The sequence below is a fragment of the Hemiscyllium ocellatum genome, chromosome 42, assembly GCF_020745735.1.
Source record: "Hemiscyllium ocellatum isolate sHemOce1 chromosome 42, sHemOce1.pat.X.cur, whole genome shotgun sequence".
Taxonomy (NCBI): Eukaryota; Metazoa; Chordata; class Chondrichthyes; order Orectolobiformes; family Hemiscylliidae; genus Hemiscyllium; species Hemiscyllium ocellatum.
In genome coordinates, this window is record NC_083442.1 from 24,136,212 (window position 1) to 24,159,046 (window position 22,835).

The window sequence follows — 22,835 nt, forward strand, 5'->3', positions numbered from 1 at the left end:
AGTGTGATGGAGTACTCTCCAATTGCCTGGATTAGGGCTCAACAAGCTCAACATTCTTCATCCCCCATGAAACAAAGCTGTCCTTTTTTTTTAGAAAAAGAATCTCTACAGAGCAGGAAAAGGCCATTCGGCCCAACAAGTCCACACAACCCTCCGAGGGGCAACCCACCCAGAACAGTTCCCTCACCTTATCACTCCATATTTACCCCTAACTAATACATCTAACCTACACAACCCGGAACACTATGGGCAATACAGCATGACCAGTTCACCTAAGCTACACATCTTTGGACTGTGGGAGGAAACCTACACAGACACAGGGAGAATGTGGAAACAGTGGCCCAAGGCTGGAATGAAACCCAGATCTCTGGTACTGTGAGGCAGCAGTGCTAACCACTGAGCCACCATGTGGCCCCAGTTCTTCTGTACTAGCACTCAGTCCACATCCTATGTTTTACAGATGGACAATAAATACTGGCCTTGCTAATAAAAAATCTACTACCGCAATCAAATATAAAAATTGCATTGCATTCCTAGGATTCCCTGAATAATTTTAAAATCATGATTTTTTTTGACAGGGGAAAACCCATTTCTGAATTGAAATGTATTTATTGTCTTCTGATCTGCATAATCCTTTTCAAGAAGAGAATACAGTAGGACAAGGGTATTTGATTAGAATGCTTATAGCGTGGAAACAAGTCAGCCCAACAAGTCCATACCTCACAGCGCCAGAGACTCAGGCTCAATTCCCGCCTCAGGCAACTGTCTGTGTGGAGTGTGCACATTCTCCCCATGTCTGCGTGGGTGTACTCTGGTTTCCTCCCACATCCAAAGACGTGCAGGTCAGGTGAATTGGCCATGCTAAATTGCCTGTAGTGTTAGGTGAAGGGGTAAATGTAGAGGAATGTGTATGGGTGGGTTGCTCTTCGCAGGGTCGGTGTGGACTTGTTAGGCCGAAGGGCCTGTTTCCACACTGTGTGTAACCGAATCTAATCTCACTGCACAATTCAAAACAGTAAAAAGGGGAGCCCAGCAGATTTCCAATTCTTATCCTTCAGTTGATACAAAAACAGATGCTCTGGTCACTATCTCAATGCTGTGTGCAAACTGACTACTACTTTTTGCGACATTAACTATGCTTTTTTTAAAATTCATTCACGGGATGCCAGCATTGTTGACTGGCCAGCATTTATTGCCTGTTTCCTCGTTGCCCTTGAGAAGGTGGGGGTGAGCTGCCTTCTTGGATCACTGCAGTCCATGTGCTGTAGGTTGACCCACAATGCCCTGAGAGAGAAAATTGCAGGATTTTGACCTTGTGATGGTGAAGGAGCGGTGATATATTTTCACGTCAGGATGGTGAGTGGCTTGCAGGTGATGGTGCTCCCATGCATCTGCTGCCCTCGACATTCTAGATAGAAGTGGTCGTGGTTTGGAAAGTGCTGTCTAAGGATTTTTGCTGAATTTCTGCTGTGCACTTTGTAGACCATACACACTGGACCCATTCCAGCGAGTGGGGAGTATTCCATCAAACTCCTAACTTGTGCTTTGTAGGTGGTGGGCAAGTTTTGGGGAGTCAGGAGGTGAGTTACTTGCTGCAGGGTCAATTGCCTCTGATTTGCTTCTGTAAACAGTGTTTATGTGGCAAGTCCAGTTGAGTTTCTGGTCAATGGTAACACCAAGGATGTTGACAGTGGGCGATTCAGTGATGGTAACACTATTCAATACAAAGGGGCTGTGCTTAGATTTTCTCTTATTGGAGATGGTTATTACCTGGCATTTGTGTGTAGCATATCTATATCACAGTAGAGGTGGTGTTGGATGTATTAGAATGTATGAAGGTGGATAAATCTTCTGATCCTGACCAGATACATCCAGGAACACTGCAAGAGGTCAAAGAAAACAATTTTGAGGCCCTTGTTGAGGCCATTATTAGCCACAGGTCCCAGAAGACTGGAGGGTAGCAAATGTTGTGGCCTTCTTCAAGGAGGACTACAACAATAAAAATTGGGAATTATAGACCAGTAAGTTTAACATATGTGATAGGAAAGTTACTTGAGAAGATTCTGAGTTAAGATATACATACATTTGGAAAGACAGGGTTTGATTAGGAATAGTCAGAATGGCTTTATGCATGGAAGATCATGCCTCACAAATTTGTTAGAGTTCTTTGATGAAGTCACCAGGAAGGTTGACAGGGGTGGCACAGTGGCTAGCACCGCTGCCTCACAGCGCTTGGGTCCCAGGTTCGATTCCAGCCTGGGGCGACTGTCTGTGTGGAGTTTGCATATTCTCCCTGTGTCTGTGTGGATTTCCTCCACAGGCCAGGTGAATTGGCCATGTTAAATTGCTAATAGTAGTAGGTGCATTTTTATAGGGAAATAGGTCTGGGCGGGTTACTCTGCAGAGGGTCGGTGTGGACTGGTTGGGCCGAAGGGCCTGTTTCCACATTGTAGGGAATCTAAATCAAAAAGACCTATTCAGATGTATTATGACAAACCTCTGGACCAGTTAAGACTCGAACCAGGGCCTTCAGGCCCAAAGATCAGCACACTACCATTGCAACAACACTGGGCGGCACGGTGGCACAGCGCCTGAGACTCAGGTTCAATTCCCAACTCAGGCAACTGACTGTGTGGAGTTTGCACATTCTCCCCGTGTCTGCGTGGGTTTCCTCCGGGTGCTCCGGTTTCCTCCCACAGTCCAAAGATGTGCGGGTCAGGTGAATTGGCCATGCTAAATTGCCCGTAGCGTTAGGTAAGGGGTAAATGTAGGGGTATGGGTGGGTTGCGCTTTGGCGGGTCGGTGTGGACTTGTTGGGCTGAAGGGCCTGTTTCCACACTGTAAGTAATCTAATCTAAACAAGCAGCCTTACAAAAGTTTACGTACAGAGGTATGTTGAAAACGTTTAAAAAGGCGGCATTCACAAATGGTTATTGTTACATTATTTATAAGTAAATATCCTTAATGATATCCAGTATTCCTCTCAACCCCACTCACTCAGCAGCCATGGGATTTATTGTCGCTACCTCCCACGCAAAATAAACTATGACATTGTGCTGGACTAATTACCAGGTTAAATATCAGGTTTCCTTTATACTTGACAGACACTTTTCAAGCCTGTGCATGATCAATAAACAGCATTAACATTATGAGAAGGCAAAGCAAAGTTAAGAAAGAAAATTTGTTCTGAATCCTGAGGTTATAGCCTCAAGGAAGCGAGAGATGCAAATATGTTTTTCCGCTGGCATACACAGGTTGCGTACAGAGAAGGTATATGCAGTGTCATTATAGGTAAGTTCTGACTATTCCAGGCACTATTTTCAGGCTCCCCCATGTTTACATGCCAAAAAAAAAACAAATAATGCATTCACTCGCATCCCAACAGCAAAATTCAAACTAGCACTCGGTGGAAGGATGGCTGGAAAGCTAGCAGCTCTAGAAGCAACACCACTACACCATGAGCCCTGACTGCCTGAAACTCAAACTCAGCAACACCCCTATCCAACCAGCAATATAAGGAACAGGACAGAATCGTAATCAGTGATTGAAGATGCAGTTCCTCACTGATTCTCTCACACTCATATACAGGGGCAACATTTTTCTGTCTGGTCACCCTCATTCTGGGTGTGAATTTGCTCACCTACCCTGTGATTTGTCACATTGAGCATAGGAACTTTGTCATTCCCTGTTATTGAAAGAAGGTCTAAGAAAACAGGTGAAATTTGTCTGCACCACCACATGCTGCCCTTGAAGCAGCTGTGAAGATTGGAACGGTCACACATCTCCTTGAGGAACATGCCTTTGGAAGGGAAACCTGGAGAAAGATGCAGTGGTTGTTGTCAAGATTTGACCCAGGCATTTCCGTGCAACAGGACTCCTGTGCTCTACGGTCTGTTCCCTGGAACGCACACCGAGACAAACATCAGCTCTACCAAAAGAACCATCAACTCGGTGAAAGATGCTCTTTGGTCTGCCTGAAACCTGTTGGTCTTCCAGCGTTAATCCCAAACTAGTGTTGCAGACTGGCACATTCCAAGCTCAAGGACAATGTGCTGAGAGAGACACTAATGCTTGGGGCAGCTGTCACCAAGGCACGGTGGGGAAAGACCACTGTCTGAGGTCTTGCTGAAATGAAATGAAGGTCTGTTCGGTTGTTGGACCCTCCTGGTTCCTCAAATGCATGTAAATATAATCTGGTTCATGGTAGGAGTGCCCTTGGTTCATTTGGATGGAGTCAAACTCCAATGATTGTTTGCTTTCTTCATTTGCTAGCAGACAGAACCGAACCGCGTTTATGACTGTACGAAGATTTTTTTTAAGAATAAAGTACATTTTTTGAAATTAAAAGAAAGACGGGCAAAGGGATCAGGACTTGCACTTAAATTACTGACTTGTCTGCTGCCTCCACTATCACACTGAGTTCTTTGGCAATTTCTGTTTTGGTTTCAGATTTTCAATAGAGCTTTAGTTTGTATTCCTCAGTTTGGTACGATGCTTTAAGAGCGTCAAAGGTAACTTTTTTCACTCCTCACACAGATGTCTATGACTTAAAGAAACGCTCATATTATCGAGGAAGCAAGTTTAGTGCGTGAAACACAGCAAAAGCCTTGGCTCCATTTATCCATTGATTACATTTAAGGAAAGGCTAGTTTAAAAAAAAATCATCCTGACTTGCAACTATACTGCTGCTCCTTTACTGGCATTGGGTCACAAACCTGGATCTCCCTTTATCATAGCACTGTGGGTGTTAAATAAAGACAAAGGTAGATAGGATAGTGAAGAAGGCATTTGGTATGCTTTCCTTTATTGGTCAGAGTATTGAGTACAGGAGTTGGGAGGTCATGTTGTGGCTATACAGGGCATTGGTTAGGCCACTTTTGGAATATTGTGTTCAATTCTGGTCTCCTTCCTATCGGAGAGGATTTGAGCTCTAGGGAGAGGCTGAGCAGGCTGGGGCTGTTTTCCCTGTAGAGTCAGAGGCTGAGGGGTGACCTTATAGAGGTTTACAAAATTATGAGGGGCATGGATAGGGTAAATAGGCAAAGTCTTTTCCCTGGGGTCAGGGAGTACAGAACTAGAGGGCATAGGTTTAGGGTGAGAGTGGAAAGATATAAAAGAGATCTAAGGGGCAACTTTTTCACACAGAGTGTGGTACGTGTATGGAATGCTGCCAGAGGAAGTGGTGGAGGCTGGTACAATTGCAACATTTAAGAGGCATTTGGATGGGTATATGAATAGGAAGGGTTTGGAGGGATATGGGCCGGGTGCTGGCAGGTGGGACTAGATTGGGTTGGGATATCTGGTCAGCATGGACGGGTTGGACCGAAGGGTTTGTTTCCATGCTGTACACCTCTATGACTGCAGTATTTCAGGGAAGAAAAAAAAGAACGAACTCTGGATGTTGGAAATCAGAAAAAAAGAACAAAACAGAAATTGCTGGGAAAACTCAGCAGCTCTGCCTGCATTTGTGGAGAGAAATCAGAGTTAATGTTTCAGGTCCGGTTTCCCTTCTTTCGAAAGAGATGCACTATTTCAGGAAAATGGCTCACCATCACCTTCCCAAAATGTGTTTATGGTGTTGAAGGAATGGTGACAGGGTGATCATATGACTATAATAAAGCTTACTTTAGTTGCTATGTAATGTAAAGATAGCAAGGAAGTAAACTGAAGTTGCTCGGTAAGAATTGATTGTTTTTAACCAATATTTTCAGAGGCTGAATGGCCTACATCTGCTATCAAGTCAACGTGGTCATTCAATGAGATCATGGCTGATTTGATCATCCTCAACATCTGCCTTTTCCCCACAACCCTATTCCCTTAACTAAAAAAAATGTCTTTAGCAGTCTTGAATACACTTTTTTTTAGATTAGATTACTTACAGTGTTGAAACAAGCCCTTCGGCCCAACAAGTCCACACCGACCCGCCGAAGCGCAATCCACCCATACCCCTACATTTACCCCTTAGCTAACACTACGGGCAATTTAGCATAGCCAATTCACCTGACCTGCACATCTTTGGACTGTGGGAGGAAACCGGGGCACCTGGAGGAAACCCACGCAGACACAGGGAGAATGTGCAAACTCCACACAGTCAGTCGCCTGAGGCGGGAAATGAACCCGGATCTCTGGTGCTGTGAGGCAGCAGTGCTAACCACTGTGCCACCCAAAATGACCCACAGCCCTCTGTGGGGAAAAAATACTTCAAATTGACTACCTTCAGAGGGAGGGAATTCCTCCTCTTCTCTGTCATAAACGGGCAGCTCCAAATTCGATGAGTATACCCTCTCCTCCTGGACTCTCCTGCAAGCTGAAAACAGCCTCTTTGCAACTAACCTGTCAAGACCCATAAGCAAGTTGAATGTTTCAATAAGGTCGTCTCTCATCTTTCTAAATTCCAAAGAGTACAGTCCCAAAGCTCAAGCTCTTCTCATTAGAAATTCCTGCCGTACCTGGAATCAAATAAAGGAACCTTCTCTGTGCTGTGTCTATGTCTTTGCCTAGATAAGGGAAGCAAAACTGATCACAGTATTTGAGCTGTGGTCTGACTAGTGGCTTGTATGATTTTAACAAGTGATGAAGAAGATGGAGAGAGATGGGAAGAGACTTGTGAAGAGCACAAGGATAGAAGCAGCTGGTCTGAATATTATGTTTGAGGCGCACGTTCCATTTAATAAGTTTAAAACTAAAAATTGGATAAAACATTTATAGATATGAAGGTATGTTCATTAAATAAACCTATTGATAAAAGTAAATCAATGCTAATTGAGCTACTTCAATTCACCTCCTTGATCTCTTTAAGTTATGGAACGTAGCAATAAAAATAAGCTTTTAAAATCTGATTGAAGATTTGTAGCTCGGGTATCCGTTGTTGTGGTTCTGCTCGCCGAGCTGGAATACCGGAAGAAACATCAAAGCAGCGCTTCACACGAGGCTCCAACAGCACTGATGATGTTCCCTAGCCAGGGAACGAAACGTTTGCAGCAAAAACTTCCAGCTCGGCGAGCAGAACCACAACAATAAAAATAAGCTTCATCTTCCAAGAAGTAAAAAAAAAATCAATGATTGGAAGATCAATTTGTCAGGAAGAGATATTTTTCCATCATGGTGGTTAACTAACGAATTATCAAAGAACAGGGATGTAAATTAATTGCTTTGGGTCTTTGTTCTGTTTTTTTTTCCCTGCCCCACAAAACACTGCCATCTTAGCATGGGCCAAGTGCAGTTTGATCCTTACTGGAAAGTAACTTTGCTTTTAAATCCAATTTTTCTCAAACTTATTCAGAGATGTTATTACACACCTCTAGAGTAGGTGGGACGTGAACGTGGGCCTCTCAGTTCAGGGGTTGGGACACTACCACCACCCCAAGAGGGCCACCATTTACTAGAATCCTATCTCGTTATTCACGCATAGGATGAAGGTGTCACTGGTTAGGCCAGAATTTATTCCCTCAATCTCTACAGGGCAGTTAAGCATCAAGCACATCATTGCTGTGGGCCTGGAGTCACATGTAGACCAGACCAGGTAAGGATGGCAGATTTCTTCACTAAAAGGATATTAGTGAACCAGGTGGGTTTTACTGACAATGAATTCATGGTCATCACTAGATTCTTAATTCCAGATATTTAAATTTCCACCATCTGCCATGGCAGGATTCAAACGTAGGTCCCCGGAATGTTATCTGGATTTTTAGATTAACAGTTCAGCGATAATACCACTTGGCCATCGCCTCCTGATGGAATGTAAATTTACTTTCTTGATTGAAACAGGGATCATAACTAAAGCTTGTCTTCACACCGTAGGGAGAAATTATACTTTTTATTTCCAAAAAAACAAAGTGGCCTTTAACCCTCTACTGCTCCAACCTGCATACTATCTTGGGAAAATAAGAAATCTGACCAATCCCCTATTGCCCTAATCTGTATATTTTTCCAGGACTGCTGTCTGATAAGGAACATGAACCAGAGCAAGCCATTTGGCTCTTCAAGTTTGCTCTGCCATTCAAAAATAAAGTGAGGCTGGCCTTCCACCAAAATGTCACACTCTCCCCGAATCCCTTAATTTACTTCATGCTCCAAACAAAGCTTCTCAGAATCCTCGCAACTGCATTAGACAAGAAACAACTGAAGATTGTTATTCAGAACTTTTATTTCTTTATTTATCCCTCTAACAATTTGTACCGTGGTGCTGTTGTTCCTAAGATGGCGCTATGAGTGGCGATTTGTAAACTTTGCACTCTACTCATTTGAGAACGTGACAATAAAGCTAATGACGATGGGGAAACAAAAAGGTCCAACAATTTTCTCACCTAAAAACAGCAAGAACGGGGATAGTTTCTCATTTTCGGATCTGTCGTTGTTACAGAAACCCACAGCCAGTGGAAAACTAACCGAGCTGGGCTTCAGACACCCAAGGCAGTCATCACACAAGCTGCTGTGTTCGGACGAAGGGAGTTTGTAGGGAAACCTAGCTGCCATTGCACCATGGGAGAGTGGTGGGAAGAGGGCACGTCACCACACAGCAGAGGCGTCTCTCAGTTCAGCGGCCTCGCGCCCTGCCTCCAATTCTCCCTTTTCTCTTTGCTGAGCAGTCTCCCTGCAGGGTCTCACCATTGTTGAGGTCCACACCTAGGTGCAGGCTCAGGTTATTGGAATGCAGAAGGCCACCACAGCTAACAGAGTCCCACGCAGAAAAAGTTTTATAGGGGATAAACCAATTGGTCTAGGACTTGGACTCGGCCCGGTCCAGCCCAGCGATGCCCCCTCAGTTGTGAATCTGATGTATTTTGCCCAGGCTCAGTGAGGATGGCATCCTGGGTGAAGTGACAGGTTGCTGAGAGGAGATGCTGCAAAGGACCCACCATGACGAGGTAATAGATGTTTCCAAACATCTGCCTGGACAGCAGCAGCTTCCTTGGGCATTTCTTCTCAGGCATCTACAGGTATTTTCACCTCTCCCTATAGACCTTGTGTTCAGGGTAGGGTCTTCATGTCCTGGACTAATATCCAATGCCCCACTTTTTCTATTTGTCTTCAAACCATCTCCAGCTGCATCTGATTTGGTGCTCACCTGAAATCCAACACTTTTGTTCACGCAATGCCAAAAGGGTGGCAAGTTGTGCATGCTGGCTAACCTATGATGAGCTGCTGCAACTTTGAAGGGGTCAGCCTTACGGATATCACAAACTCTTGTTTTATTTAAAAACTCTTCTTGTCTCCATGACGTTACTGCTTCTCCCCCACCCCCCGCCAACACAGTCCTCGCCTGTCCGCAATTGGTCCAAGTCAGAGAGTTACAGAATGCCCACCACCCTTAGAGATTCAGAACACTTGGAGCTCAGCGTTTTAAAGAAGCCATTTGAAACTTATGATGTGGTTTTGGAACCTTGCAGCCCCCAATCCTGCAGCTCTCGGGAAGAATGAAGAATGAAGAGACCTAAGGGGCAACATTTTCACTCAGAGGGTGGCACGTGAATGGAATGAGCTGCCAAAGGAAGTGTTGGAGGTTAGTACAATTACAGCATTTAAAAGTCATCTGGATGAGTATATGAATAGGAAGGGTTTGGAGGGATATGGGCCAAGTGCTGACAGGTGGGACTAGATTGGGTTGGGATATCTGGTCAGTATGGACGAGTTGGACCGAAGGGTCTGTTTCCGTGCTGGACATCTCTGTGACTCTACGATGCTGTTTGGAGAGCAGCAGGCCCAAGTCAGGTCACAAAATGTTAGCCAATAGCACGCTGGACATAGCAAGGTAACTGGGGTAAAAGGGACTGCCGAGAGTTTACAATGTAAACATGTACACAGTCAAATTTTAAATGCCCAACGCTTCACTGCACAGTATCATACAATTATTAATCAGCTGAAATTATCCAAGGTACAGCTCTGTCATAAGGGAAGAGGCTCTTGACTTATGCAAATGTACATGGCTTACAGCTCTCTGGCAGTAAAGGGCACAACACAGCGATGAAAGTCAAGATGCTTTCTTCTATTTTGGTTGTTTAAGAAAGCAATGCAACAACTTCAAATATTTATTAACAAAAAAAAGGGGAGCGGCGAAACAGCAGAAACAAACAAAAGACCTAGTGCATTATTGCTTGAAAACTGAACAATTTACTCAAGTCACAACATGTAGAAAGGACTCCACAAACCATGAATAACTTAAAACACATGGTTAAACTTGAATAATACATTTTAAAATAGTAGTCTCCAAGAAATTAACTGATATTAAAAAAAACTGTTGAGGGAAAAGAAACTGACATCTTGAGTAAGAGGTTGGTAAGCAAGGTTCTTTGTCTTCTGTTTTGCATTTTCTGTTTTAAGGTCCAGTGAGGGATATCACTGCAATCAAGTACTCTGCAATAGGACTGCATGCCAATGTCTGAGTTGTTTGTTTCTTTCTTTAATTGCAACAATCACGATGCAAAGAGCAGATAATTATATTCGCTTAAGTAACAGGATTTTCCTCCTCAGCAATTTACTGGTTTATTCAATGGTGAGGAAATGCTGTCAATTAATGGAGAAAACTACTTAAAATCACAGAATGGTACTGCATTGTAAAAGGCCATTTGTCCCAGTATCTGTGCTGGTCCTCTGAAGGAACAATTCACCTAATGCTATGCCTCCATATTTTGTCCTTGTCCTTGCACATTTTTCCTTCTCTGATAACGATCCAATTCCCACCTCAGAACTTCAACTGAAGCGGTCTCCACCATATAAAAGTACAGCGTATCCTGGATCCTAACCACTTGTCGTGTTGTAGTTTTGCATCGTGTCATTACTATTTCTTTTACCCACCACTTCAAACAATGGGAACAGTTTCTCTTTACCTACTCTGTGTTCAGACTACTCACGATTATGAGCACCTTAATCAAATCTCCTCTCTACCTTCTCTCTTCTGAGAAGAATAGATCCAAATTTTCCAATTTCTCTACGTAACTGAAAAGTTTTTCATTCCTGGAATTTTTTTTTTAAACAAACATTCTCTTATGCCTTCACACCTGTGTTAAAGTGTGATACTCAGAACTGGACACAATCCTCCAGTTGAGGGTGAACTTCTGCTTTACACATTGCTTTCAATGTAACTTCCTTTCTGCTGTGCTCTATGCCCAGTGATGATGACCAGGATGCAGTGAGCTTTATTAAACACTGTCCCAATCTCTACTAGCTTCAAATAATTGGGCAGATATAGATCCTGATCCCAAACCCACTTCAGAATTGCATCCCTTATTTCAATATCTTTGTTAAAATGAATCACTTGACATCTCCGCATTAAATTTCCCCTGTCACTTCTCCCACCAACCTCCATTTGCGTTTTTGTACTTCTACATTATCCTCCTCACAATAATCCCAAGATTCAAGTCATCCATAAATTTGGGAATGGTTCAAAGTTTGGGAGAAGATTTGTAGCTCGGGTGCTCGTTGTTGTGGTTCTGTTCGCCGAGCTGGGAATTTGTGTTGCAAACGTTTCGTCCCCTGTCTAGGTGACATCCTCCGTGCTTGGGAGCCTCCTGTGAAGCGCTTCTGTGATGTTTCCTCCGGCATTTATAGTGGTTTGTGTCCTGCACAAGAGCAGGGGTCTTAGCAATGATCCCTAGGGAACTCCACCATAAACCATCCTCTAGTCTACAAACTACAACCATTCACCACTTCTGTTTCCTGACAATATATCCATACTGCTTTGATCCCTTTTATACTAGGAGCTCTCAATGCATTTGAAAGTCTGTTGTAGTGGGTGGGATCTTATCAAATGTCTTTTGGAAGTTTATGCACACCACATATACAATGTTATCCTCATCAACTCTGTCTCTCAAATAAATTCTGTCTCTCAACCAAACAAGTTGGTTGAACATAATTTGCCTTTATCAAATCCAAGCTACTTTTCCTTAACTGTCCCATATGTATGCAAGTGACTATTAGTTTTGTCCTAAGCTATTGATTCTAAAAGCTTCTCCACCATGCAGGTTTAAGAAACTGACCTTCAGTTGCCTTTGCACCCTTTTGCAAACAAGTTTGCACTATTTGTAATTCTCTAGCTCTCCCAACTCTAAGCAAGATCGGAAAATTATGGCGAGAGTCTCTGATACATCCTCTTTTACTTCCCTCAGTATGTTCAGATCTGGTTCTGATGCCACACCACCTTTAAGTACAGACAGCAGAGTAAACACTTCCTCCTTGTCAATTTGAAAACCTTCAAGTGCCTGAACTGTCTCCTCCTTCATGACTTGAGAGCACCTTCTTTGTGGTAAAGACAGGTGTAAAGTATTAGTTTAGTACCTCAGCAATTCTCTCTCACTCCTCTTGTTGCTGCCCTATTTACATGGCTGTGCAAAATATTTGGAATCATCTTCATGTTAGCTGCCAGTCTCTTCCCATATTCTCTCTCTGGCTCTTTCTTGTTCTGTCAATTCCCCTGTGAACCTCCTATATTCAACTTGATTCTCAATTGAATGATCCACATTTTTTTCTGCTCCATCTTAAATTTCCATACATTTCATGATCCAGGTAGGTCTCAATTCATTTACCCAACCTTTCCTCTTTAGATGAATACGTATTGCCCATATTCTATCACACTTTGGATTTGTGCCTTGGAGATGATCGAAAGATATTGAGAGAATTACAGGAGGAATGTTACCCATCCCCCCACCCAAATCATTCTTCTCTTGCTACTGCATGACTTAAACGGCCACTTGAACATCAAAGAAACATGGTATTTCACTCTTGCAGAGGGGGCCATTTCCTGGCCCTTGCTACTCCTCAGCCAAGGCCTGGATTTCATAAAGGTCTTGGTACATATAGATACTGAGGAGTTGCAAATGGTGCTGATCACTTCAGCAGCCATTACTACTTCTGGGGATGTGATGGTAGGAAGGTCATTGATGACGGAGCCAAATGTTGTGTCTTGAATTCTATCAGGAGGAAAGTTCCAGTGGCGAAGTGGTAGCATCTACACCCCAAGTACAGGAGGCCTGGGTTTAAGTCCTACTTTCTCCAGAGATTTGTCATATCAACCTTGAATAGATTGGTTAAAAAAATATTTGTCTTGAGGAACGTGGCAATAATATCTAGCTTCTGACAACCTCTACCATCTTCCCTTGTGCTATGCATGACTCCAACTAGTGAAGGGTTTTCCCTGAATGGCCATGAACTTCAGTTATGCTAGTCCCATTCAATCAAATATTACTTTGATGTCAAGGGCAGTCACTCTCACTTCACCCCTCGAATTCAGCGCTTTTGGACCAAGGTTGTAATGAGGTCTAGAATCAAGTGGTCCTGACAGAACCTAAACTAGGCATCAGTGAGCAGTTTATTACTGTCTAAGTGCCACTTGACAGCACGATTGACAACAGTAATCCATTACTTTGCTGCAAATCAGAAGCACTGATGGAGCGGTAATTGTAATAGGGAGGCCAGAGTGTTAACAAAAACAGAAGACACAAGGACTCACAGGCTTTACGAACAGAGGCACAGATCATGGAAGCCACAAAGTTAAGCACTCGCTTGACCCTAGTTGGAATATGGTGTCACAGAAAGCACATGACGATTTTGGAGAGGGTATTTACGAGATTTACCAGAATGGATGGGAGATCAATTATTTCGAAAGACTGTTGTCCTTGGAGTAGAAATGGCTAACAGGAGATTAATAAAAGAAAATCATGAAAGATTGAGAAGGAGTAAATAAAGAGAGGCTATTTCCAATAGCTAAAGTATTGACAAGCCAAATGCCTCAGATTTAAAGGTGATTTGCAAGCAAGACTTTGAGCAAAAATGACTTGGGAATAAACTTCCTAAGGGAGTAATGGAAAAAGATTTCATGGAGGGCTTCAAAAGGAAACTGGATGAACATTTGAAGAAAGAAAGAAAAATGGCATGGATGTGGGGAAAGAGCAGGAGGGATCGAATTAGATTACACTTTGAAAATGCCTGCATGGACATTATGGACTGAGTGGCCTCAGCTACAGCTGAATTATTGTTGATTCTATCATCTTTGGAGTTTGTTGTACAAGCTAATAGGATTAATCCAACATTGTAGGTAAGTAACCGATAACTCATAATATGCTTTGAAGTACACTGGCAAAGGACAAATGACTTTTTTGCCAAAGCACTCAAAACATCCATGGCACAGGGCACATCACTAACAACCAAAGTTACCAAAGAATGGCATAATCATACAAAATATTTTGCAATTTGTAACTCCACAGCTAATGCACCTGGAGGTCTATGCATTTTATAAATTCACTGCCCAAGTGAGACCATGACAAATGTCATCTTGGCGATAAGAGCAAGTTAAGCATCTGCCAAAGTGACATGTTCAATCACGAGCGTCACCTATCAATGTAAATCTAGAATTGCCAAGTGACAGGATTCCTAAATGAGACAAACTGGAGAAGGTCGAAGAGCGCAGTGCTAGAAAAGCACAGATCAGGGAGCATCTGAGGAGCAGGAAAAGTCAACGCTTCGGGCATAACCTGCAGCTGATGAAGATCGCCAGCGTCTGCAGCCCTCACTTTCTCCAACCTGGAGAAGGTACACATCACTTCAGCATGTCACTGCATTAAATATGAATTCAGTACAGTTAAAATCAGTTTGTGAAAAGTATTTAATGTACGTTCTGCAAACATAACTGACTCCAACATTGTTTAGATACATCTCCTGTCCAGTCTCTTCACAATGAAATCTCTAACGCCATGCACTGATACAAACATGCACAGAGCCTTCTCTTAAGCAGCATGGTTGGAGGTCTAAGTCAGCCAGCAATCTTGCCATGTAAGCAAAGTTCTGCGTAGCTGCAATTCAAATTACCAGTCTTGTTCTGGGAGATCTCACGTGCACTCTTTACATGGCACACCAGGAACATGTTATTCAGGTTCCTCTGGAAAATAGCATTCAGTTCCTCTGGGCTTGTTCCCAGAGTGATCCTATGGGGGGGGGGGGGGGGGGGGGGGGGGGGTTAGTATCCCTACAGTGCAGAAAGAGGACATTCAATCCATCAAGTCTGCAGCGACCCTCTGAGAAAACATCCCACCTAGATCCAACCCCCGTGGATAACCCATTTATCCTTCACATCTCTGGACACGGTGGGGCAATTTAGCATGGCCAATCCAGCTAACCTGCACATTTTTGGGCTGTGGGAGGAAACCCACACTGATACAGGGAAATTATGCAAATGCCACACCGTTGCCAGAGGCTGGACTTGAACCAGTTTCTCGCCATGAGACAGCAATGCTAACCACCCAGCTGCCCATTCAAGCATGCCCTAACCTGTGCACAGAACAGCTCAGATAGGCCAGGTACTCCCCATTGGGTCTCCCGCGCAGCAGGTGGATATACGAACCACTATACTCACAAGGAGCTGCTGGCTAGAAATTCTCTTATTTTTCACGTAAAAGTCACCACTGTCCCAGGAGGCTTGTTCTTTCATTTTGGAGAGACGGCACGCGATGCGTTTAACCTGGGGGTCACCTCAGGCAAGGAGCAAGGTTCAGAAGGCAGGATCCAGCTGTCTGTCACAGTGTGGTAAACCAGCCATTCAAGTAACTTAGGTGACTGACTAGAGAGAGTTCTTCTACAATCAAACTAACCATTAGTTACATCTAGAAATACAATAATGTTATGTTTGTAAGGCAGCATGCTTTTATCTGCTCATGCTTACATATATTTAAAATGGAAAACCAAACTATTTTGTCTGCAAAGTTTTCGTTTTTTTTTCATTTGTTAAACTTAATAAATCCAGTGTTCTTTGTTTTTGTTTTGCAATACACAAAATGTTAATTTTCAAAATGTGGTATAGTTATTATTTTTATTTCTTCTCAATACAATGATTTATTTTCTCTTCCGTGTGAATTTCTGGCAGCAGTTTCTGCCATGAAGCCACAGGGAACCATTTATACAATTGCACCAAGACAATCACTGGCTTGTGGAAATATTCTTTTTCTTCCGAGGCCCCAAGTACCAAAACACCTCAAAGCAGATCCTTTCCTGTCACTTCCTAGGTCAGAAACAAACTACATAATACAAGATAAGACATAGGAAGAGCAGTAGGCCATTTGACCCTTCAAGCCTGCCCTGTCATGTGACAAGATCAAGGCTGATCTGTCCCAGGTCTCAAACCTTTCTTTCATGCCAGCTCAACATGGCTGTCAACTTCCTAAGTTACAGGGGAGTACGTGGCATGTCTCAGCTGGACTGCACACAAGTTAGGACATGATTTTATGGGTGGCACAGCAGCTCAGTGGTTATGACTGTCGCTTCACAACATCAGGGATCTAGGTTCAATTCCAGCTTCAGGCGACTGTATGTGTGGAGTTTGCACTGCACCAGTTTCCTCTGGGGTGCTCGGATTTCAAAATGGCTGTATTCATGAGTTATACTCTCAGACAGCACAGGGAAGGGAAAATGTCACACTAAAGCAATCAATCAAAACAACTTTGTCCTTGTGAATTCTCTCCAGCATGAGACAGACAGCTGGATGCACTTTTACGGTCTTAAGGAGTTACTTCACATCCCCAACAACAAAAATTATCTCTGGGATCTGCAGGTCACTTCATTATCACTTCTCAAGCCAAAGGCATTAAGTGGGATTTTGACAACAAGGCTTCTGCACTTTGTAGAATACATCAAGGAGTGGAAAAACACCTCAAAACCATTCGGCCACTTACTAGTAGGGTTGTCCCACCTCGAGAGATTAGGAAATGACCTGACTGCACAATCGTCAGGAAAAGAAGGCCCTTTTCCAGATCAGACTCAAAAACCTACAAGGAAAAACAAAACTGGTTTGTGGCATCAACAGTTAACATTATCAAAGTTATTTTCGCAGCATTTAGCAATACACATCCTTTCAGGAGATTCATGAATGTGCCTGATTTATGTCGCACTTTTGAAACCATGAGCCAGATTGGAAATTTGTAAACCAACAAGCACTTACAGACTCCACAAATACTATAAGCACTCATCTGCTTCCTGCGATCTCACACCCCTTCACAATCCAGCCATCACATCCCACTCCAAAACATTCCATCTTATACCAGCCATATAAAGCAGACATAATCTCGCACCCCAGTGTCTGCTATTTCACAGTTCCTTCAGATGCCACTCATAATCTCACACTCCGCACATACCATCTGGCCTGATTAACATCATAAGAATCTTTTTTTTGTGGTTGCTTACGTAAGCTGGGGTGGTTACAGTCGTCCCACCTTCTGCGCACTTTAACCTGGTGGAAGGCAAGCAGTTTAGGTAAAATGGACATACTATCCACCGCAGAAATCCAACATCAGTGCCTTAAAGTATATATTGGTTTTGTTTGTTCAAGGTGCCAATGTGAATTACATTTGAGGAAACAGGTGAAGATCTAAAGCTGGCAGGGTGAGGGCATCGCTGGAGATAAAAGATACTAAACTTAATAGTTTAACAAGAGAGAGCTCACACCCTGGTAACATGATGAAAGTAATTTATATAGATCACCATTCTATAGATTTCTAGCGTCAGAAAATACTCAAGACACAAACAATAATGCTGTTTCAAAGGGGGACTTTGACCAGACTGAATAAAAAACATCTTTGGAAAAGCTTTTGAGGGGATTACCTTTGAAGTTTAAAGCAAACAAAAACAGAATGCTCCAGAGCTTTGTCGAGAGTTAAAGTTTCAAGAGGGAGCCAGAAAAAGTTAGATGTATAAACACGGTGGCTCAGTGGTTAGCACAGATGTCTCACAGCGCCAGCAGCCTGGGTTCGATTCCCACCTTGAGCGAGTGTGTGGAGTTTGCATATTCTCCCCGTGTCTGTGTGGGTTTCCTCCGGGTGCTCCAGTTTCCTCCCACAATCCAAAGATGTGCAAGCCAGGTGAATTGGCCATGCTAAATTGCCCGTAGTGATATGGTGCATTAGTCAGGGTAAATATAGGCTAGGGGAATGGGTCTGGGTGGGTTACTCTTCGGAGGGACTTGTTGGCCGGAAGGGCCTGTTTCCCTACTGTAGAGAATCTAATCTACGTAACCAGCTTCAAGAACAGAAGCAGAGAAAGTATCGGGAGGGTAGCAGAAAACAACAGGGGAAGACGTAATAGAGCGGAGGCTGAATAGAGTAAACAACCCAAGATGATGAGTGGAGGGCAAAAGCAGATGGCAAGTGGACAAATAAAGAAACACAAGTTAGATGATAAGAAACAGGAATATGATGTAGGCCATTCAAGTTCCATGAGCCCGTTCCGCCATTCAAAAGGATTCTGCTAATCCAATACTCCTCATCTCTCCTTCCCTAGCCTTCCCTCGTCACCCCGATTCCCTGACTAATCAAGAATCTCTCTATTTCAGCCTTAAATAGACTGAAGGACTGCATCCACAGCTCTCTGTGGCAAAACGTTCCAAAGTTGCTCAACCCTCAGAGAAAGTTCTTCCTCATCTCAGTTAAATTGGAGCCTCTTAACTCTGAGACTGTGCCCTCGCATCCTAGTCTCTCCCACGTGGGGAAACATCCTCTCAGCACTAACCGTCAAGCCCAGGGTTTAGGAGGTAAAATCTGGAAAAGAATCACCATCAAATTCTTTCTAAAAGAGAAAGAGACCAAAAAAAGGGACCTTTCCTTCTGAAATCATTGAACTCCACATTTGAGTTCTCAGGAATATAAAGTGCTGAATCAAAACGAGGAAGTGCTGATTGTCAAGCTTACCAGATCAGGGTGGGAGACAGAGGTCAGAGTGGGATTGGAGCTGACAATGAAAAAAAATTCATCAGAAATAAAAGGAGTAGACCATTCAAGCCTGCCTTTCCATTCAAAAAGGTCATGGCTGTCTGTCCTAGGCTGCATTTGTCTTTCACATCAGCACAGGGCGGCACGGTGGCACAGCAGTTAGCACTGCTGCCTCACAGCGCCAGGGACCTGGGTTCAATTCCCGCCTCAGGCGACTGACTGTGTGGAGTTTGCACGTTCTCCCCGTGTCTGCGTGGGTTTCCTCCCACAGTCACAAAGATGTGCGGGTGGGTTGCGCTTCGGCGGGTCCGTGTGGACTTCTTGGGCCGAAGGGCCTGTTTCCACACTAAGTAATCTAATCTAAAAAACATCACAGTCACCGACCGCTCAAAATTTCAGGAAGTGCACTGAGTGATCTAGCACCCACAACTCTGCAGGAGAAAAGTTTTTCACATCATAGTTTTAAATGAACGGGCTCTTTACCTTGCGATTATATTCCAAGTCCAACATTCCTCTACACACTGAATCATAGAATCCATACAGTGTAGACAGAGGCCATTTGGCCCATCAGAGATAGTTTCTTTACTCAAAGTAGTAGGGGCATGGAACACACTGCCTGCAACAGTAGTAGACTTGCCAACTTTAAGGGCATTAAATGGTCATTGGATAAACATAATGGAATACTGTAGCATAGATAGGCTTACTGCACTGTAATGTTCTATGTTCATGTTCCTGCCTATTGTGTCATGGGTAGTTTCCAGAGACCACTACCTTTGGGTGAAAAAAACTTCGAGTTCCTGATGAAACCTCCTGAGTTCCTATAACCCTAATTACTGACCTCTTTACCAAGGCAAAATGTTTTGCCCTATCTTCGCCCCTTATGTGTTGGTATACCTCTATCAGGTTCTCCCCCTCAGCCTTCTCTCCTATAAAGCCTATCTAGTCTCACTTCATAACAGAACTGCTCCAGCCCAGGCAATATCCTGGTGAATCTCCCCACACATTCTCTCGGGCTATCCCATTCTTCTTTCACATAGCAACAAGAATTGTATCTCACTGTAACCTAACTAATGTTATATCCAGCTGCATCACAACCTTCTTGCTGTTGTATTCAATGCCTTGATTAATACAAATGAAGTTTGTGAGAAGATTTGTAGCTCGGGTGCTCGCTGTTGTGGTTCTGTTCGCCGAGCTGGGCATTTGTGTTGCAGATGTTTCGTCTCCTGTCTAGGTGACATCCTCAAGTGCTTGGGAGCCTCCTGTGAAGCACTTCTGTGATGTTTCCTCCGGCATTTATTGTGGTTTGTCTCTGCCGCTTCCGGTTGTCAGTTCCAGCTGTCCGCTGCAGTGGCCGGTATATGTATTTGTTGATAGAATCTGTGGATGATTGCCATGCCTCTAGGAATTCCCTGGCTGTTCTCTGTTTGGCTTGTCCTATAATAGTAGTGTTGTCCCAGTCGAATTCATGTTGCTTGTCATCTGCATGTGTGGCTACTAAGGATAGCTGGTCATGTCGTTTCGTGGCTAGTTGGTGTTCATGGATGTAGATCGTTAGCTGTCTTCCTGTTTGTCCTATGTAGTGTTTTGTGCAGTCCTTGCATGGGATTTTGTACATTACGTTGGTTTTGCTCATGCTGGGTATCGGGTCCTTTGTCCTGGTGAGTTGTTGTCTGAGAGTGGCTGTTGGTTTGTGTGCTGTTATGAGTCCTAGTGGTTGCAGTAGTCTGGCTGTCAGCTCAGAAATGTTCTTGATGTATGGTAGTGTGGCTAGTCCTTTGGGTTGTGGCATGTCCTCTTTCTGTTGTCTTAATGAAAACAAGTATCCCATATGCATTCTTTACCAAGATCTACTTGTCCTGCTGCCTTCAAAGATCTAGGGACATACATAACAAGGTCCTTCTGATCCTCTGTACTTCCAAAGTTCCTACTATTCATCGTGTACTCCCTTGACCTGCTAATCCTCACACTTCAGAGTTAAATTTGCCACTGTTCAGTCTGTCTAAATCAGCTATCCTCCTAGTTATTTACCACACCGATTTTCATATTATTTGTGAACTTACTAATCATACCTCCTACATTTATGTCTAGATCATTCATGTAGGCTATAAACAGCAAGGACCCAAATACAGAACCCTGTGGTAAGCCACTGGACACAGACTTCCAATTAAAAATAACACCATTCTCCACGTGTCTGCGTGGGTTTCCGCCCACAGTCCAAAATGTGCAGGTTAGGTGGATTGGCCATGCTAAATTGCCCGTGGTGTTAGGTGAAGGGGCAAAATGTAGGGGAGCAGGTTTGGGTGAGTTGCGCTTCGGTGGGTCGATGTGGACTTGTTGGACCAAACGTCCTGTTTCCACACTGTAAGCAATCTAATTTCTTTCAATCATAAGTCTATGTTTCCTGCTCCTAAGCCAATTTGGAATCCAATTTGACAATTTACCTGGGATACCATGGTCTCAGTTTCTTAACAGGCATCATCGACCCAGAAAATACTGTATTCACAACAGAAGATTAAACAGGAATCAGTAGAAATCATCACTTCACTGGAAGAAGAGCTGTGAAATCTATTTTGATTGACAAATCTGTCGTTGGAAATTCAATGTAAGGTTTTGTTGGTTCGTTACTATCACTCCTTCTTTGTTTAATGCAGTGTTTTTGATCAAATTCACATTGAAATTCAGACACCCCAATCCAAATAGCACACTTTGTGATCAAGAACAGGATAACAAGGAATATTATTGAGGGCTGAAAAATAAAAGGGGGAATTAAGAATGAACAGATGAGCACACTTTTCCATATAGAAACAACACACCAAAAACTGAGTGACCAGTCAAGTACAACGTGTTGCCTCAGATCACATCCTCACTTATCACTTCCTTCCCCTCAAACAGTACAACCTGTTTATATCAGCACTCTTTTCTAAAATAAAAACCGAAAGTACTGGAGATGCTAGAAATCAGAAACAAAAATAGAAATTGCTCGAAACCTTCTGCAGGCCTGGCAGTATTGGTAGAGAGAATTCAGAGTTAACATTTCTGGTCCAGTGACTCTTCTTCAAAACTGACAGTAGCTGGGATAGGATCCTAAACGTTAACTCTGACTTCTCTCCACAGATACTGCCAGACTGAGCTTTTCCAGAAATTTTTGTTTTTGTTTCCGTACATAAGTTAGCTGGCATGCATCTCCAATTCATCCTACATTTTCCAAACAATCCCTTCCATATTTCCCAAATGATACACGTCCAACCCTTACGCCCCAGCTCAAGGTACACAACTCCGAACTCAACCCCCACCTTGCCCAGGGTGTTCACCACCCCCTCCCCCCATATCCAATCATTCAGGGTGCGCACCACCCCCTCTCCCCTCACCCACCCGCCCAGGGTGCGCACCACCCCCTCTCCCCTCACCCACCCGCTCAGGGTGCGCACCACCCCCTCTCCCCTCACCCACCTTGCCCAGGGTGCGCACCACCCCCTCTCCCCTCACCCACCCGCTCAGGGGGCGCACCACCCCCTCTCCCCTCACCCACCCGCCCAGGGGGCGCACCACCCCCTCTCCCCTCACCCACCCGCTCAGGGGGCGCACCACCCCCTCTCCCCTCACCCACCCGCCCAGGGTGCATACCACCCCACATTACCCTAGCCCCTCCCCAAAGGTCCATTCTTCTTTACCACACCCTAATCACTCCTAACCCCACACCCACACCCCCCTCATTCCCATCTTCACCCACCCCCTCCTCCTCCTCACCCTGTCCTCACCCCTTCACCCACCCCCTCACCCCCTTCCTCTCCTCACCCTCTCCCCCCTCACCCCTTCACCCACCCCCTCCTCCTCCCCCCCTCACCCACCCCCTCCCCTACCCCCCTCCTCCCCCTCACCTACCTCCTCCCTTCACCCTCTCCTCACCCCCTCTCCCTCACCCCACCCTCTCCCCCCCCTCACCCTCCCCTCTCCCTCTCCCTCACCCCCTCACCCTCTCCCTCTCCCTCACCCTCTCCCTCACCCTCCCTCTCCCTCACCCCCTCACCCTCACCCTCTCCCTCACCCCCTCACCCTCTCTCCCTCACCCCCTCACCCTCACCCTCTCCCTCACCCCCTCACCCTCACCCTCTCCCTCACCCTCTCCCTCTCCCTCACCCTCACCCTCTCCTC

At 44.4% G+C, this 22,835-nt stretch overlaps 1 protein-coding gene across 1 annotated transcript in view; it reads right to left on the reverse strand.

Annotated features, from left to right (window-relative positions):
* The window catches only part of rec114 (REC114 meiotic recombination protein), a 45,668-nt gene that overhangs the window by 22,226 nt on the left and 607 nt on the right, over positions 1–22,835 (reverse strand). Inside the window, exon 2 of the mRNA XM_060853669.1 lies at positions 16,656–16,748. Within this exon, the coding sequence (XP_060709652.1) occupies positions 16,656–16,748 (93 nt within the window). The remainder of the gene's footprint in view (positions 1–16,655; positions 16,749–22,835) is intronic.